The 19,076-nt window shown below is 36.9% G+C and overlaps 1 protein-coding gene across 1 annotated transcript in view; it reads left to right on the top strand.

Moving 5' to 3' along the window:
- The window catches only part of LOC145993247 (glutamate-gated chloride channel alpha-like), a 41,028-nt gene that overhangs the window by 2,576 nt on the left and 19,376 nt on the right, over positions 1-19,076 (top strand). Inside the window, exon 2 of the mRNA XM_083129428.1 lies at positions 17,562-17,648. Coding sequence (XP_082985554.1) covers positions 17,562-17,648 — 87 coding nt within the window. The remainder of the gene's footprint in view (positions 1-17,561; positions 17,649-19,076) is intronic.

Genomic DNA, 19,076 nt, shown 5'->3' with positions numbered 1-19,076 from the left:
ACACACACACACACACACACACACACACAAAGCACATTGTTGAACCCAACTGATATTTTTTATTAAGTATAGAGTTTTGATTTGAACCCCAAGAAATTTTATATAAATACCAAAGGCAAAAAATATTAACACACATACACACACACACACACTAAATATACAAAACACACTGCTGAACCCAACTGATATTTTTTTATTAAGCATAGAATTTTGATTTGAACCCCAAGAAATCTTATATAATAAACAACAACAAAAATGCCAAATCAAAAATATTGTAATCAATGCAATAAGAATATATCCAGCCCCAATTGGGCTAAGCATCAAAAGATTTGTAATCCAGACAAATGCAGAACTCCCACAAAAATATGCCCTAAATGCCATAAAGAATATAACATGAAATATTTCTCTTATACTTGTTCTGAACAGTCATCAACATTTCCAAACAAAATTGATTGGAAATATTTGTGTAATTGCTCTCTATAATTTAGATTGCAAGGCCATATTTTGTAATTTTCTAGACCAGGAGCTAGACCCTATGCACCAGAAATAGGCCATAAAATGCCTCTCCACAAATTATGTGAGCATCATGGAGCACACAATACACTTTACAATTTTGAGAATCTCAATTTAAATTCAGGAACAAGAGATTTGGATTTGATGTATCTGGAAATATCAAAAATTATTTCATTCTTCACAAACAAATCTCATCTAACAATTCCATAACAGTTCCATGCTCAGCTCTGTGTCTGTGTGAGGCAAGCACAGCTCTGTTAGAGATAGGGATATTATATAAATTTAAAAATTATTTCATTCTTCACAAACAAATCTTATCTAACAATTCCATAACAGTTCCATGCTCAGCTCTGTGTCTGTGTGAAGCAAGCACAGCTCTGTTAGAGATAGGGATATTGAGTATTGAAACATCTAGAAATTATTTTATTCTTCTCAAGCTCAGCTCTGTCTCTGTGTGGGGATTTGTACCTAATAACATCAAAACAACACAGCTCTGTTAGAGACAGAATATTCAATTTCATATCTATAACATCTCTGTGTAATTCCATAACAGTTCCATGCTCAGCTCTGTGTCTATGTAGAGCAAAACAGCACAGCTCTGTTAGAGATAGGTATATTATATAAATTTAAAAATTATTTCATTCTTCACAAACAAATCTCATCTAACAATTCCATAACAGTTCCATGCTCAGCTCTGTGTCTGTGTGGGATTTGTACAGCAACATAGCTTTGTTAGAGATTTATTTAATTTTTCACCTCCATATCCATAACAGCTCTTTGTTTATAATAGATAGGAATATTGAGTGCATCTAACAATTCCTGCCCATAACAGTTCCATGTTGTAGAAATATCAGCAAGGCTCTGTGTCTGTGAGATTTGAAACCTTGTTCCCAATCAGTTCCAAGCTGTACAGCTCTGTGTCTGTGAGATTTGAAACCTGTTCCTGTACAGCTCTGTGAGAATTTTCATAGTGCCTAATAATATCAGCACAGCTCAGTTAGGATCGCATCTAACAAATATGAAGGATTTGTACCTAATTACAGTAGCACAAGGATAGGGATAATAAGTATAGACTATTGATATAGAAATTATTTTATTCTTCAATCTTATTCATAACAGTTCTATGCTCCTATGTGTCTGAGCAACATCAGTACAGCACAGCTCTGTTAATTAATATCTATTGAAACATGTGTCTGTGCGGGGATTTGTACCTAAGTATAGCTATTATTGAGTATAGAATTATTATATCTAGATCCATTTTCTGTGTCTGTGCAGGGATTTGTACTTAATAACATCAGTACAGCATTGCTCTGTTAGAGTATAGATTTATATTATTATTGAAACATCTCTTCACAAACAATCTCATCTAACAATTCTATAACAGTTCCGCTCAGCTCTGTGTCTGTGCGGGGATAAACATCAGTACAGCACAACTCTGTTGCTCATCTTTTCAGCTCTGTGTCTGTGCAGGGATTTGTACCTAATAACATCAGTACAGCACAGCTCTGTTAGAGTATAGATTTAATTATATTATTATTGAAACATCTAGAAATTATTCTTCAAACAAATATCATCTAACAATTCCATAACAATTCCATGCTCAGCTCTGTTGCTCACCTTTTCAGCTCTGTGTCTGTGCAGGGATTTGTACCTAATAACATCAGTACAGCACAGCTCTGTTAGAGTATAGATTTAATTATATTATTATTGAAACATCTAGAAATTATTCTTCCTAACAATTCCATAACAATTCCATGCTCAGCTCTGTGTCTGTTCTGGGATTTGTACTTAATAACATCAGTACAGCACAGCTCTGTTAGAGATAGGGATATTGAGTATAGATTTAATTATTGAAACATCTAGAAATTATTCTTCAAACAAATATCATCTAACAATTCCATAACAATTCCATGCTCAGCTCTGTGTCTGTGCGGGGATTTGTACCTAATAACATCAGTACAGCACAGCTCTGTTAGAGACATTTAATTCTTCACATTTATATCCATAACATCTCTGTGTCTGTGTGTCAGTACAGCACAGCTCTGTTAGAGATAGGGATATTGAGTATAGATTTAATTATATTATTATTGAAACATCTAGAAATTATTTCATTCTTCACAAACAAATCTCATCTAACAATTTCATGCTCAGCTCTGTGTCTGTGCGGGGATTTGTACCTAATAACATCAGTACAGCATAGCTCTGTTAGAGACATTTAATTCTTTACATTTATATCCATAACAGCTCTGTGTCTGTGTGAGGCAAGCACAGCTCTGTTAGAGATAGGGATATTGAGTATTGAAACATCTAGAAATTATTTCATTCTTCACAAACAAATCTCATCTAACAATTCCATGCTCAGCTCTGTGTCTGTGTGGGGATTTGTACCTAATAACATCAAAACAACACAGCTCTGTTAGAGACAGAATATTCAATTCTTCACAATTCCATAACAGTTCCATGCTCAGCTCTGTGTCTATGTAGAGCAAAACAGCACAGCTCTGTTAGAGATAGGGATATTAAGTATAAATTTAAAAATTATTTCATTCTTCACAAACAAATCTCATCTAACAATTCCATAACAGTTCCATGCTCAGCTCTGTGTCTGTGTGAGGCAAGCACAGCTCTGTTAAAGATCTTCACAAACAAATCTCATCTAACAATTCCATAACAGTTCCATGCTCAGCTCTGTGTCTGTGTGGGGATTTGTACCTTTTGGGCATTTTTACAAAAATCTTGGATTAGACAGGGTTCCACACTTGAGCAAAAAGCTCATATGGGCATGTTGAGCAAGTTTTAAGTGTAGCCAAATCTGCAAGAGGGGAGCTCTTCCTTTCTCGCACTGGTTATATTGTAAATACAACTACTGACTTGAGAGGAATTGTTAGATGCACTCAATATTCCTATCTATTATAAACAAAGAGCTGTTATGGATATGGAGGTGAAAAATTAAATAAATCTCTAACAAAGCTATGTTGCTGTACAAATCCCACACAGACACAGAGCTGAGCATGGAACTGTTATGGAATTGTTAGATGAGATTTGTTTGTGAAGAATGAAATAATTTTTAAATTTATATAATATACCTATCTCTAACAGAGCTGTGCTGTTTTGCTCTACATAGACACAGAGCTGAGCATGGAACTGTTATGGAATTACACAGAGATGTTATAGATATGAAATTGAATATTCTGTCTCTAACAGAGCTGTGTTGTTTTGATGTTATTAGGTACAAATCCCCACACAGAGACAGAGCTGAGCTTGAGAAGAATAAAATAATTTCTAGATGTTTCAATACTCAATATCCCTATCTCTAACAGAGCTGTGCTTGCTTCACACAGACACAGAGCTGAGCATGGAACTGTTATGGAATTGTTAGATAAGATTTGTTTGTGAAGAATGAAATAATTTTTAAATTTATATAATATCCCTATCTCTAACAGAGCTGTGCTTGCCTCACACAGACACAGAGCTGAGCATGGAACTGTTATGGAATTGTTAGATGAGATTTGTTTGTGAAGAATGAAATAATTTTTGATATTTCCAGATACATCAAATCCAAATCTCTTGTTCCTGAATTTAAATTGAGATTCTCAAAATTGTAAAGTGTATTGTGTGCTCCATGATGCTCACATAATTTGTGGAGAGGCATTTTATGGCCTATTTCTGGTGCATAGGGTCTAGCTCCTGGTCTAGAAAATTACAAAATATGGCCTTGCAATCTAAATTATAGAGAGCAATTACACAAATATTTCCAATCAATTTTGTTTGGAAATGTTGATGACTGTTCAGAACAAGTATAAGAGAAATATTTCATGTTATATTCTTTATGGCATTTAGGGCATATTTTTGTGGGAGTTCTGCATTTGTCTGGATTACAAATCTTTTGATGCTTAGCCCAATTGGGGCTGGATATATTCTTATTGCATTGATTACAATATTTTTGATTTGGCATTTTTGTTGTTGTTTATTATATAAGATTTCTTGGGGTTCAAATCAAAATTCTATGCTTAATAAAAAAATATCAGTTGGGTTCAGCAGTGTGTTTTGTATATTTAGTGTGTGTGTGTGTGTATGTGTGTTAATATTTTTTGCCTTTGGTATTTATATAAAATTTCTTGGGGTTCAAATCAAAACTCTATACTTAATAAAAAATATCAGTTGGGTTCAACAATGTGCTTTGTGTGTGTGTGTGTGTGTGTGTGTGTGTGTGTGTGTGTGTGTGGTGGTGTAGGTGTGTGTGTGTGTGTGGCTTAGTTTTAGGTGTGGGCAAAAAAAATATCAAGAGGGGCTTATTTTTAACAAATTTATGGACAACAATCTCACAGAAGTGCCTTTTATAAGTGTAGGCAAATCAATCTGAGGGGGGTCATACTTTCTCAGGAAATTCCCGAGGGCATTTTTACAAAAATCTTGGATTAGGCAGGGTTCCACACTTGAGCAAAAAACTCATATGGGCATGTTGAGCAAGTTTTAAGTGTAGGCAAATCTGCATGAGGGGAGCTCTTCCTTTCTCAGAAAATATTTGAGGGCATTTTTACAAAAATCTTGGATTAGACAGGGTTCCACACTTGAGCAAAAAGCTCATATGGGCATGTTGAGCAAGTTTTAAGTGTAGCCAAATCTGCAAGAGGGGAGCTCTTCCTTTCTCGCACTGGTTATATTGTAAATACAACTACTGACTTGAGAGTTGTTTCCTTCATTTGATCGTAGGAAGAGGTTTTCTGAGACAGAGTGGGATTATTTTACACATACATGAGAAAGGGTGGTTGTTTAAAGATAGAGACGTATTTTGCACATTTTTTAAAAGTTCAGATAAAACGAGAATTTAGCCTTACCCTTATGAAAAGAAATAACGCAGTACAGGGAAAGAATAACTCTTCACATTTCTCGCACCTGGTGGGATGCAACCCACATGCACAAGAGTATTGCAGGAAGTCTATGAACGAGGATGAAGAGGGATATGTGAAACTTGACTTAGCTGCAGGTGAATTAGTGGGTTCTAATATTCTTAAGGTTGATATTGGGTTTCAAGTCCACTTGATTCACAAATAGGCTAAATCGCGAACCGACCTACAGTTTAAAGTGCGATCCGATCCACTTCGTGCCTCCATTGGGTATCGAACGCGGGGACCCTTGATTACAAGACCTCGACGTTATTACTACGTAATCGGGGAGGCACCCAATTTACACAAATATGTTGATTCCAATAACACGTTATATGTATAATCTGATAATGATGCACTTTTGGTGCATCTAAACATATTTTTTTCAACTATAGCATGTCTAAAAGAATCATGGAAGTTGGGATTTTTATAACTTCAGGAGGCACGGCTCTGTAAATGTGCGATATAAAATATATGCAGGTTTGCCTTCCATACGTGGTGGTTTTGTCACGTTTCTTCGCTTCGTACATCATACACTTTTGCAGGAACGGCTTCTTGCATCCTCCTGGGGTCTTGCTCTAGCTAAACAATAATATATTTCTTTAGCATAATCGAAGGTTACTTTTTTATGCCGAACAAGGATTTTATTGCGATCATACGGCTTTGAATGACAGTATCAATGAAGATTTATGTACACTACTACTTATAATAATGAGAATAAAATATTAATCAGGAACTTTATTTTTCGTCAAGTGGACTTAACATCCTTTTTTTGTTATTTAGCAAATATTCAATTCATCACCTTTTTTGACATTAAACTTCTTGCCAAGACAGTTGTTTTTATGCAAATTTAGGCGATCTTAACTACACGTAAGCTAGATATTAGCTAATATTCGTGCTGTTATATTACTATTCTTCTACAATCTTTGTAACATTTCATGTAATAACAATAATAGAATTGATTAATTTACATATTCAAGTGAATAGACCTATGAATTATATTAATGTATTAATTTAAACATTTGCTTAATTGTTGTCGTTAATGTTATTATTATCATTTTTTCTGAAACACTTGGCTCGGACACCCTCCCCCGACATATATTTCTAGATGCGTGCCTGCCAAAGGATCAATTAGATCAAGCGGTGGTGGTACCTGACTTAGAGGCTAAAGAGAAAACGAAGAAGTATGTGCGTCATAAGCTGAGCATAAGAAACAGCACAATATCACAAAGAAACACTTTTTGAAACTTATGTCATAGAAGATGTTTAACAATATTAAAAGCAATAAATGCTTTCTATTTGTAATATACTAAATATTGCAATTTTAAATAGTCTTTTGTGTTGGAACTACACATTTAAAAACTCTTTTGTTGCTCCCGAGCGCCAAGCTTAGAATTTAAAGAAGAAATGTACATTTTCATAGTGCACGGAAGTTCGACATTCAGAAAGAAAGAAGGTCTAGTGGAAAACATTTCAAAACTTCCAAAAGGTATAGCAGTAATGAAAAGAGCACTCTTGTATGGAAGCCAGAAAAACCACAAGGTAGATTTCATAAGATACCTAGCAATCAGTAACCAACAAACTGCATTTTTAATATTAATGTCCTCATGATTAACGAACCTTATTTATTCTCACCAAGCAATGGATAAAATATTTGGAGCTTTATCCCACTTTCCGGAAAAATATTTCGTGTTTCTGCTACTGTTGACTTTTGTTGGCATGATATCCCGAGTCACTTTTACGAGACGAGACGAGACAAAACGAGACGGGACGAGACGAGACGGGACAGAACCCTTCGAGACGGGACACGAGACGAGAAAAACGAATATTTTCGAGACGAGACACGAGACGAGACAGCATTTTCACGAGACGGGACGGGACAGACCAAAGTCTCGTCTCGTCTCGTCTCGTGGGCAACACTAATGCCAATGAAAATCAGCACTTACCAAACTAATTTAATGATATTGGCTAGAGGAAACTAAATGATTCCATTAGATTGTCATTGCCAACTGATTTAAACCAAATTTTATATTTGTCAACACACCTAAATATAATCGAACTAATACTCTCGATAATTATGTCATAATTAATTTATTAGTATTAAATTTCTAGGCTAGAAATGAATTAACGCATAAATTTTGAAACAGAAATAATTTACGAATAAAATTGATTGATTGATTTAGTGTTTTTTAGTCCACTTTAAGCCCAGTAAGGCTAATCGGATTGGACCTAAAGTTTAAAGTGGGATCCGAACCACTATGTGCCCCCACCGGGTATCGAATCCTGGATCCGTTGATTGCCATCGGGGAGGTCGTTTACGAATAAAATTGTTGGAATCGGAGCAAAAGGTAAAGTGCTTCCCTGTGCTTAGCACCACGCCATGAAGACGTATAGGGGGTGTGGGGGTAACGCCCCACACTTTCTTGATCCGGTCGTGAGTGGGGGTGATGTGATCAGCATCATGCCCCTGACCGCCTTTACCCCCCAGGTACCCATGTCATTCGACGCTGGGTGGGCGCCGGAGCCGCTTCCAACATTAGAAAAGTTCCCGGATTTGAACCGGCCGGGGTTCGAACCCGGGACCTTTAGCATGGTAGTCAGACGCGTTACCGACTGAGTCACCGCGGCCACTGTTGGGACTAACATCGACTAAAAAAAAAAAAAAAAAACAGGCCTTGGGCTCACGAAGGTTGAGATCCACTACTCTAAGGCTCTGTTTTGTTTTTGTTTTTTGTTTTCAATGGAACTAAGCAACCCGTATTTATGCAATGTGCATGTCTTCATATTCATATTGTACCCGAAAAGAGAAACAAAATCTGTTGACACTTCTAAGATACGAAATAAAATGTAACGGATTCAAACCTTTTTTTTTAGAGACCCCGACGCGACCATTCACTGGTAAGATCAATGAAACTATAGAACATAATTTGCAACTCTCCCAGACACCAACAGTCTCAATAGCCCAGTCAAATGAGACATATCGAGGGAAAAAATCCAAGAGTTTTGAAAATTGGTACGGTTTTTCGTTGGTACCTACAGTACAACATATTAAAAGTCCTGGAAGGGGGGAAGGTGGCGAGCGGGGTGTGTGGGAGCTGTTTAAAGTTGACTTTTCCTCGTTTTTTGCTTATATCTCCGTAACTACCAACCCTACGGAAAATTTATCCATATACAAAATTCAAGTAGACAAAATTGCCTACAAAAAAGGTCCTATTCATTTTTCTCGTAGGGAGGATACTTTCAAAGTTGTAGGGTAGACAAAACAGGCATTTTTTTTTTTAAAAAAAAAGCCTTAATTGGCATTTCATAAGTAAATTTACAGAAAATGTGTATTTGAATGAAATTAGGAGAATTACCGAGCACCACATTTATATTATACATTAAACATTAAGTAAAATCAAATTGTTTTTGTGGAAACTCATTGGTCTGGGTCTTCGGCTACATCTTCATCGAACTCCTCTTCTTCTGGTGGAAGGCTCTTCGTGCAGCTTCCCTCACAATTGCCACAGACTGAAGTGCATGTTATCCCAGCCTTACGACATCCGCATCGTACCCCACAACCAGTCACCTTTAAACAGCTCCCCCACACCCCGCTCGCCCCCAATCCTCCAGGTATTTTAGTATATTGTACTGTAGGTACGAACGAACAACCATACCAATTTTCAAAACTCTTGGATTTTTTTCCCTCGATTGCAATCTTTTTTTGTCTAATTTGACTGGGCTATAACGGCAAAAACGATTTCTTTGCCGCGTTTTGGCTGGCCAGACCTCTGCATCAACTTACCAGGCGAAACGTGGCGAAACAACACAAGTTCAAGAGGGACAGGCTGCAAGCATAGACAAGGGTCAAAAGCGAGCACAGAATCGCAGTCTAAAGGGAACCACAAAAATGTTGTTAGGCAGGCCCGTACCAAGGGGAAGGTCCATGCCCTCCCCCACCTCGAATTATGAAATAATACGTATAATGTGAATCTATACAAACCTACGAAAATAACATTGATGATTTTTCAGATATTGCAAGAATTTCGATTTCGTCCTTGCATAAAAGAATGGATTTGTTCTAACCCATTATTTTAAGAGAGGTAGCCTGCAGAAGTCTACAGTCTGCAATAGTGAGTAATTTTAGTTTTATAACCATTTATGGCTATTAGTCGGGACAGTTCATTGCTTTTTAATCCCTGTTCCCACTTTTTTAAGAACTGCAGTCGTGTTACGAAAATGTCTCGTTTTCTGGTTAACTTACATTTAGACATGTTTTTATGTTAATAACCATTGCTAATACGTATCATTTAATTTATAAATTAAAGGAAATTTGAAAAAAAAATGTTAATTTGCGGAACACAGAACTATTCGATTACATCTGAGAATTGAATGTAAACAGTAAACACGTGTAACTATGCCATGTGACAACTTTTGTCTATAAGCTGTGTTGCTGATTGTCGGGTAGGGTGTGATCTATTGGTGAGTTGAAATTTTTCCGTTGCCTAGGACTATAATAGGCAACTCTGCAATTGTAAGTTTAGCTCTAGCTAGCTGTAATACTACCATAGCATAGCATACCATACACTCTAATACTCCAACAGCATTTCGCCAACCTCCGTGACGAAATGGTTATCACAGCGGGCTACGACGTCAGGGGTCTCGGGTTAAAGTCCAGGCCTTGGCATGAGTGTTCTTTGTCCTTCATCATATCATCATTCATCCTCATCGTCGCAATTAATAAAAAGTGACAAAAAGGCGACGTCAAATAATAACTTAATCAATCCGAAAGCATTACAGATTTATTTTCCACCCCACATTTTTGGGTTTACCCCCTCCCCCCCCAAAGGCTACGCACCTGTTGTTAAGTGAAACGAAATCGAGGATTCAGATTTTGAAAACGCTCTGTCCTTTCAAAGAGCACGCAGAAAGCAACAAATACATGAAATATTTTTTGAGAACGTCTGAAAAATGTTCGCAATCGGCACTTTCCCCGCCACTTCTTTTAGTGCAAGTTACTGACTCCTGACGTCATAGCGCAGTGCGCGTACCACTTCTCCAAGCACGTAGTCACCTTCAGTGGGAGGGGAGCATATATGGAGCAGTTACGATTTCTCACGATGTAATTATGAGGTGTACGGTGAATTGATTACAGCTGTCAGTAGCGGCGATTGGGTTTCAAAACCAGGGTTTCAAGGTGCCAAAAGTGGAGGGGCAAAGACAGTATATTTCCCTTTGCAGGGCCGGATTAAGACGAAATTGGGCCTCATGCTTGAAATCTTCGGTGAACAATAAACACAACGACGTTATAGTTACGTCACAGCGCAAAGAATAATAGTAACTGTATAATAAGTAACACTGTCAGAGACGCAACCACGAATTTTTGTCTGGGAGGGCAAGTACCAGGATAAACGTACCAATAATAATAATAATAATAATAATAATAATAATAATAATAATAATAATAATAACAATAATAATAATAATGTTTATAACATTATTATTATTATTATTATTATTATTATTGATTTCCTTTATTTTACTTCGCTTCTTGTGCCACTTTTGGCTAATTTGCGAAGATGGGGATGAGTAATGATATGATGAAATTGATGAATGGACACTCACAAACATCCATGCCCAAGCCGGGATTCAAACCCGGGACCAACATTATTATCATTAGTAATTATTAGTAATACGTTATTATCCTCGTAAATGATGCAAAAACGGGGTAGAAGTTCATGCTAAAGCATTTGTGTTCCAACAAACGATTTGAATTATTTTTTCAACACGTTCAATTTCACATTAATAATGGAAAACAAGCACACAAACTATTTTTGAAAGACAGAAAATGCTTGATAAATGCATTCCAAATATAATTATTTTTTACATTAACATGTATAACTTTCATGCACGATATAGTATGTTTCACATATATGCAACATGGAGCGACGTAGACACAAAACTGTGTATGTATTCAAAGTTTCTTTAATACATATTATATACAACATATATTATTTAAATACATTACACATCCAATTCATCCATCTCACAGTAAAGCTACAGCAAAAAAGACATTAATTGTCTCTCAAATGTGCACATTCTCTTTCCTCAAAACAATGGTTCATGCATTTAAAACAAAATCAATTAAGACAAGTGTTATTTCTCTGTCTGGAAATTTACAATGCATTACAGAGAAGAATGCCATATTGCGAGCGAACCGAGCAAGAAAATTTTTGGATCCGATTTTTTTGCAGGCTGTAATCATTATTGATGTAATAGGGCGCAAATAATTTCACGGGACGCCAATGCATTTACTCTTTTACAACTTTTGTGCCTCCTCAATGGTGTAGTGGTAACATCGTCGTCTTGTGATCAAGGGGTCCCGGGTTCGATACCCGGTGGAGGCACAGTGGTTCGGATCCCACTTTAAACTGTAGGTCCAGTCACGATTAGCCTTTCTGTGCGTAAAGTGGACTTAAAACAAAAAATCAATCAATCAATCTTACAACATATTTTCATTGAGATCGTTCGGCGCCCAGAGCCGACTTCCGCTGCCCCTAGCTACGGTTCTGAACTTGATAAGACTGAGCAGGTATTGCGAGCAAAGCGAGCAAGAAAATTATACGAAAAGTATTTTTATTTGCATAAACTTTGTAGTTGTGGGCGGTAATTGCCCCCTGCAGGTACACTTGTCCGTCAATGTTTGCCCCCTTGCCCCCGCCAGAACTCATTTCAGTCCAAGTTTGGGGGGCAATCTCCCCTGCCCCCTGTGGTTGCGCCACTGAAAGCTGTATCTAGGTGTCCGAAATTGGGGCTCCGAATTTCATTCTAAGATTTATTTTCAGGTTAATATAACAATAAGAAAAAACAGCTTTTGGAAAATTCTCTTCTGTTTTCATCTGGGGCTATTTCAGGAATGGACCTAATGCTGCAGCATCAATAGCACCCACCTTAATCCGGCCCTGAGGGATTGTAGATAAAGTTTAGCATAATGCGGGGGGCAAAAGTGGCGAAAATTGGGGGGCAAGGACCTCCTCGCCTCCATAATTTCCGCCACTGCAGCTGTTTGTGAAATAAGGGCAAATCGATTGTGTTACCCGCTCTTGCGATAAAGTGATATATAATTATTTTCTTTCCTCCTCGTGCAGTATTTCACGGAGACTAAATTTGTTGGTTACAATGTTTGTTGTCACAGCTTCATAATTAATTCACGAATGTCAAAGCTAATCGTTTCATCGTGAAGTTCGATTCGGAATGAGGCATTCATCTTCGCTTCGTATCAGTTACCGTAGAAATGTGAAATGCTGTGGTAGGCTAACAGAATGATGTCCGTACAGCTCAGGTAGGCCTAACTAAACGTTCCTGCTGTTTTGTTCGGGTCATATTGACACGAAACTGTATTTTATGTGTATATAATTCTTGTATTAATATTTGCACAAAGCTGTACTCCCGTGACTTTATGTTTACAGTGGGTTGCTTGGTTATTCAAAAGAAAATATAGTATTTTTTTATTATCACTACATATCCTTAATGGTGTGTGCGGGTCAATATGACCCGAAGTCGTTATATGAACTGGAAACTTAACTTACAATAACCAATTTCTCTTATTTTCTGAAGTTGAAAATGTTATTTTATCAAGGTGATAAGTAGGTCTCGGAAGTTGAGTAAAAATCAATTTTTTTCCTAGTGTCCGAAGACGAGGCCCAACATATTTTAAGTCATTGTAGGCCAGAAAAAGGTGGGTTTTATTTGTCCTTTTTTTGCCTTTTTTCGGCGTTTATTTGGCTTATTGGTCCTTTTTTAGCCTTTTTTTGCAACTTCACCTTCTTTCGACTACGTTTTTACTGCCCATTCTTAATTCGAATCATCATCATTTCATCACCTCTTAAACATCCTTTCTGTAGTAAAGAAATAATAAATAAATATATTTTTGGACGACTGGAGCAGGTACGGCACAAGGTCCTTTAACCGTAATTTGTCTGGAAGGTCGCGCTGCAAGTGGCAACTTTATCTTGTTTTCAAGTTTTCAGTTTTTTCGCACTGTGTGTTCCATACCACCAGAATTTTTAATTTTTTTATTCATTAAATATGTAATTAAAACTGAAGTTATTAATTAATTTGGATCACATTTATATGTCCATTTTTTTCGTTTTTAGGTCCTTTTTGGATATATTTACGTCTTTTTATAGGTCTTTTTTTTAGCAATTTTAAGGTTTTGTGTAAGGTGTAAGGTGTTTGGAGTCAAGCGTAACTATAGGAGGACAAGGAGGTAAAATTGCGTGAGATTGTTGCAATAACTCTCTCAAGTAGCCAGAGTCTCGTTACCATGCATACTTTTATCACAGTTTTGTTTGCACCTCCATGTTGAAAATATGTTACTGCCGGCTGTGGTTACCTAATCATATTTTTATAGTAGCTAGAAGTGAGGTGTTTCTCGGAAGGTACTTCCTTTGTAAACATCGCAACAATGCAACTGCTCAGTTTCTTAAGGCTTTTGATGAAGCTTTTGTAAACTTTGCGGCAAAACATTGTTGCGCTGTTACAGCAGGGCAAGGTGCGATATCCTGGGGTTAGGGATTCCCTCCCCCACCAACAATCTTGGCCTCAAAAATCCCTCCCACCAAAAATTTCCGGGGGAGAGAGAGTTTTTGTTATAACAAACAAAATATAAGCAATTAATTTTAATTTCAAATATACTTTACTAAGAATAATATCCAAAAGACACAAATTAGTGTAGTTGTGAGTATTGAATGCATTCTCTCTCAAGAGATCATTAGCAAATCTACATCAATACGCACAATAAAAGTAAAACAAGAATGCAAAACAATAACAACTATGAAATCTAAAGCACAGACTAAACAAAAACTTACATATAATAAAACCACTTCAACTAATTCATAATTTATTAACATCTTTAATCAGTTAGTAAAGGAATTAGTTAGCTGCTTTGCAATAGCCTATCTGATATATATAAAACTAACAAATTAATTTCTTTATGTAATTAATAATAATAATATTTTTTAATTGCGTAATATATTTGTACTTTTAATAACATTACAAATATGTATATCGTATAATTCACATATATGTTTGTGGGGAGGGTGTTTGTAGATGAAGAACTTTCTACCCCCCACCAGTTTTCAATGATTTCGGACCCTGCAGCAGGGTTAAGGAGGCACTGACCCCTCTGAAATTTTCACGTGCCCTCTTGAATCTTCCGTGGCTTCGAGAAAATTTTACTTTATTTTACAAAACCCCTACGAAATATTTATTTTAAAAAAATCAATGTACATCACAATCGAGATAATATTATGGCTATCGTACTAACTATGTATATATTTTAAAATAACTTCCGAGTAAGATAATAAGTTCTAATTAATCAATAAATAAATTTAAAAAGAAAACGTTTACATATGTAGGCACATACGTGCACATTAAAAACTTAATATGGTACATAAATTATACGTATCTCCATGGTGAAGTGGTTATCACCGCGCTATGACACCAGGGGTCCCGGGTTCGAATCCCGGCCTGGCCACGGGTGTTCTTTGTGAGAATACCTTCATCAATATCATAATTCATCCTCATCTTCGCGATTAATCAAAAGTGGCAGAAAAGTGATGCAAAATAAACCAAATCAATCAATCAATCATCGAATGCAGGATACATTGACTACAAAGGCGACAACGTTGCCATTACACCACTGGCGATGCATAAAACAAGATATCGTATTCTGATTTTCTTTTCAATTATTTGGATTTTTTATATTTAGTGTCGCTTTTCTGCCACTTTTGGCTAATCGCGACTATGAATATGATGGATGATATGATGAAATAAATAGATGAGGAGACACTGACAAAGAACAGCCGGGATTCGAACCTTGGACCTTGGCGTCGTACCGCGCTGTGCTCACCAGTCCGCTGAGTTCGGCAGGATTCGAATAAGGATCCTGCAGTGGAGAGATGTGTGAGGCCATCTCGTTACACAACGACCTTCGACCACCGAGACAGATATTTATTCACATTAACATATTTATAATGTTACTTAAGTTTTGACGTTGTAGTACTATCGTAACTCGGTGAAAGAATACGGAACTGCGTTACGCTGCCGAGTTGGCATCTATTGGTTCAAGGTGTAATTAGCTAAGCACGTTGGGACTACTGGGACCTATTAATATTTGCGACAGTGCCGATATAAACATATTTACCTTAACGCGTGTGTTAAACTCAAGTTCTAACAAGTAATACAATGAATTTTGGTTTCGCTGGGCAGATTAAAGAGCATTATAAATTGGTATTGAAGAAATAAAAATACATGACGTTACCCTGGATAAACATAGTTAATAATGATTAATCATTTCTTACGACAACGTTATTGGGTTAAATAGGCATGTTAAATGAACGGCAAGGGAGATTCATGACGTCAATTCTCAAACAGAATAACGGATGTCAGTGTCAAAATAGTGTTATTGAGTAGTTGTCTGGCTACTCTGCAGATAAATTGTTTCCTTGGAAGATGTCGACCTTGAGATTTTCTTCGAAATAGCACTGCGTATGCAGCATAATCATTCAAAATGGTTTGTTTAAAGACCAGTAACAATATCAAGGCACATGTTCAACCCAATCTTCTTGGATCCCAGGGTGAAGGCAGTGCTATTTAGAAAAATCAATGTCACAATATTCTGTGTGCTATTATCAGATCCGCCTCCACTTGCGTTGGCCGTGAATATGTTATCTGCAATATTGATCATAGCTTCAAAGCAACCCCTGCTGTTGCTCATGTGTGTATATCATGTTATGTATCGAGTATTTACGACAAGATAGCAGATAATGACTTTCTTTTACTGTTTTTTACCTTGCACGAAATGGTATAAGTCAATATATATGTACATCATTTTCCTAGCAGACTCAATATTTAGTAATTCCCTCTATCTATCATATTATCATCAAACATATTAGATATTTTGTTCTTCCGCCAAGGTCTATCAATTACATTAGAAGTAACTTCCGTGCAAGGTCCCAAAACGGGGTAATAAATTTATCACACCAACTATTTGATTACTATCACTTGATGTTGATGTACACACCTCTATGAGTAAACGGACTTCACTGGTCAGTGTAAATAACACAATTCCAATCGTCTCAGTCAGTATGTTGGTTTATAGCAGTTAGCTGTGGAGGAAATCAATTCGTTGGAAACAAAGAAAATGACAGTTCAGAGTTGGATGCTATTCAAGTGTATGTAAGTATTTCTTGAAATGGCTCGCTCTTCTTAGAAATTTCAAAGACAAGCGTTTTTCCAAGCCTTTGAAATATTTAACCTGTTATTAACTGAACCTTGGTTTCTGCCAAGGATGTGTTTCAGCACTAAATTCAAATAAGTTAAGTAAAAAAATATTATTTATAAGTCTTGTTTTTTTTATATTTATTTTGATACTATTTTATTTCTTAAAATAGCTTTATATACAAATTTTCATGGTCTTAGCTATAAATAAGGTAAGTAATGAATGTATACCGTTATCACTTCTTCTCCATGTACATACAAGTCTGTGGGCCTCCCCGATGGCGCAGTGCTAGCGTCGTCGCCTCGTAATCAAGAGGTCCCGGGTTCGATACCCGGTGGAGGCACATAGTGGTTCGGATCCCACTTTAAACTGTAGGCCCAGTCCCGATTAGCCTTACTGTGCACAAAGTGGACTTAAAACACCAACTGAATTAAAAACGTACAAGTCTGTACTAGAGTAACAAAAAATAGAAAATAATTTTTATCAAAAGCTCTGCCAAGTGTTTATTGTGAAAGCAACTTCAATTTCTGTTTCCAATAACAAAACATTATAATATTATTTTCTGTGAATTCATTTTAAAGTGTAATCTGTCAGATCTGCAATGATCAGTGTGTTTCATATAAGCGCTCTGCAGGGCACATTACCCCCTTCCGAACGAGTTGTAATAAATGTAAACATTTTGCACTGTCATCCATTTAATTATTCTGTAAAATTAAGTTAATACTTGTTAACGAACGAATATTATAGAAACGTTTAATAAAATTATTGATATTTTTTAAAAGCTTTGGGTCGTTTTTCTATTATTTTGGGTCATAAATGCATTTTTATTTGACATTTTTAAGTATGTTTAGGTAATAATTTAATAATAATGAATGCGCAATGTTTCAGTTTTCTTCTAGCGTTGCTGTATAGCGTGAGTAGTAAGGAAAAGCCATACGATTTGCCAGAAGATTACGACAAAAATGATGTGCCTCCGGGAGACAATGGTAAGAATAAAAACAGTGGCGGAGAAAGAATATTTCCATGTGGGGAGAGCGCGTTTAGTAGTCTACTTTCGATCTCACAACAAAAAATCCCGAGTTCGATTGATTGATGGATTTCGTTATTTTACTTTGCTTTTCTGCCGATGTGATGATGGGATGAAAATGATGACAAAGAACACCCATACTCAGGCCGAGATTTCAACCCGGGACACCTAGCGTCACAGTGCGCTGTGATAGCCTCCGCCACGGTTGTAGGCAGCGAGTTCGAGCCTCGGCCTGGCATGATTGTTGTTTGTGAGTGTTCATCAATTCCATCTAATCACTCGTTCTCATCGTCGCGATTAGCCAAAGGGGCACACAATGCGACGCAAACGAACAAAAATACAAAACAATACTTAAGGTGAAGAGTGCGAGTTTCGCACCAGGTATAACATTTATTTCAATATCGTAGGAATGGGCACTGCTACTGAAGAAACAAAACAGTACAAGAGAATCTCTCCCCACGTTGCAAGTGGAAACGGTTTTCTTTAAGATCATTATTAATCTAGATACGATCTGTAGAAAATATGAAGAATAATTACTTATAGATTCCCATGTATTTCCTTATGGACAAAGAACTTCAACTTCAGGTTACGGATAATCAAACGGAAGTTTCGACTTTTCCTAATACAAACAAAATCTTCAACCTGTCCTGTTCCCGTTCATGTGTTTTTCTGCACCATCGGATGCTTGATATTCCCAAGAGTAGAGCAAGTAAAATAATACTCCCCATAATGTTAAGTTTTCTCTCCTCCTACAATCATCCAGCGCACAGACTTCTCTTTCCCCAGCTTGCCGCGGGGAAAGGTCTGTGGTGGAGGAGCAGTTTGGGGTTCTCGCGTCTGGCTGGACGTGGAAACTGTTCCTCGTGCCTTTAACGGAGCTGCAACTCTATCCACTACTTAGCCCCATTCTTAATTCAATTCCAAATAACGACAACAGTTGAATACGCATCCCCATAATGCTCCTAGTAGCGGGAACTGGGGGAGCGCTAGACACTAGACTTAAACTAAATCTATCCTGCTAATGCTAACTTGTATCCGTTACAAGTTTACGAACAAAATAGGCTATGCCTTACTGTTAGAAAAAATAAAGATCGAAATATATGAACCAATTACAGTGGCGGATCCAGAAGTTACAATTGGGAGGGGCGAATTTCAGTCAGGTATTCACTTCACGGAAAATGAATTATTCTAACAGTTGGGCCCAAGACTGAATTAAATCGTGATCATTATTGTATGTTGTTATCATAATTCCTCCTATTGCCAGGGCAACTAAATGAACAATCAGATACGATAAGTAAAGTGAGTAAACAAGAAGCGATACATTCAATTTACCGCTAACAAGTCATTGGACACAAAAACGTGAATCATTGGTTATGGGCCGGGGCTG

The sequence above is a fragment of the Lepisma saccharinum genome, chromosome 1 (genome assembly GCF_977018435.1).
Source record: "Lepisma saccharinum chromosome 1, izLepSacc3.1, whole genome shotgun sequence".
NCBI classification, from domain to species: domain Eukaryota; kingdom Metazoa; phylum Arthropoda; class Insecta; order Zygentoma; family Lepismatidae; genus Lepisma; species Lepisma saccharinum.
The sequence above is the reverse complement of the archived record's forward strand: the minus strand, read 5'-3'. Positions and strand labels throughout refer to the sequence as shown.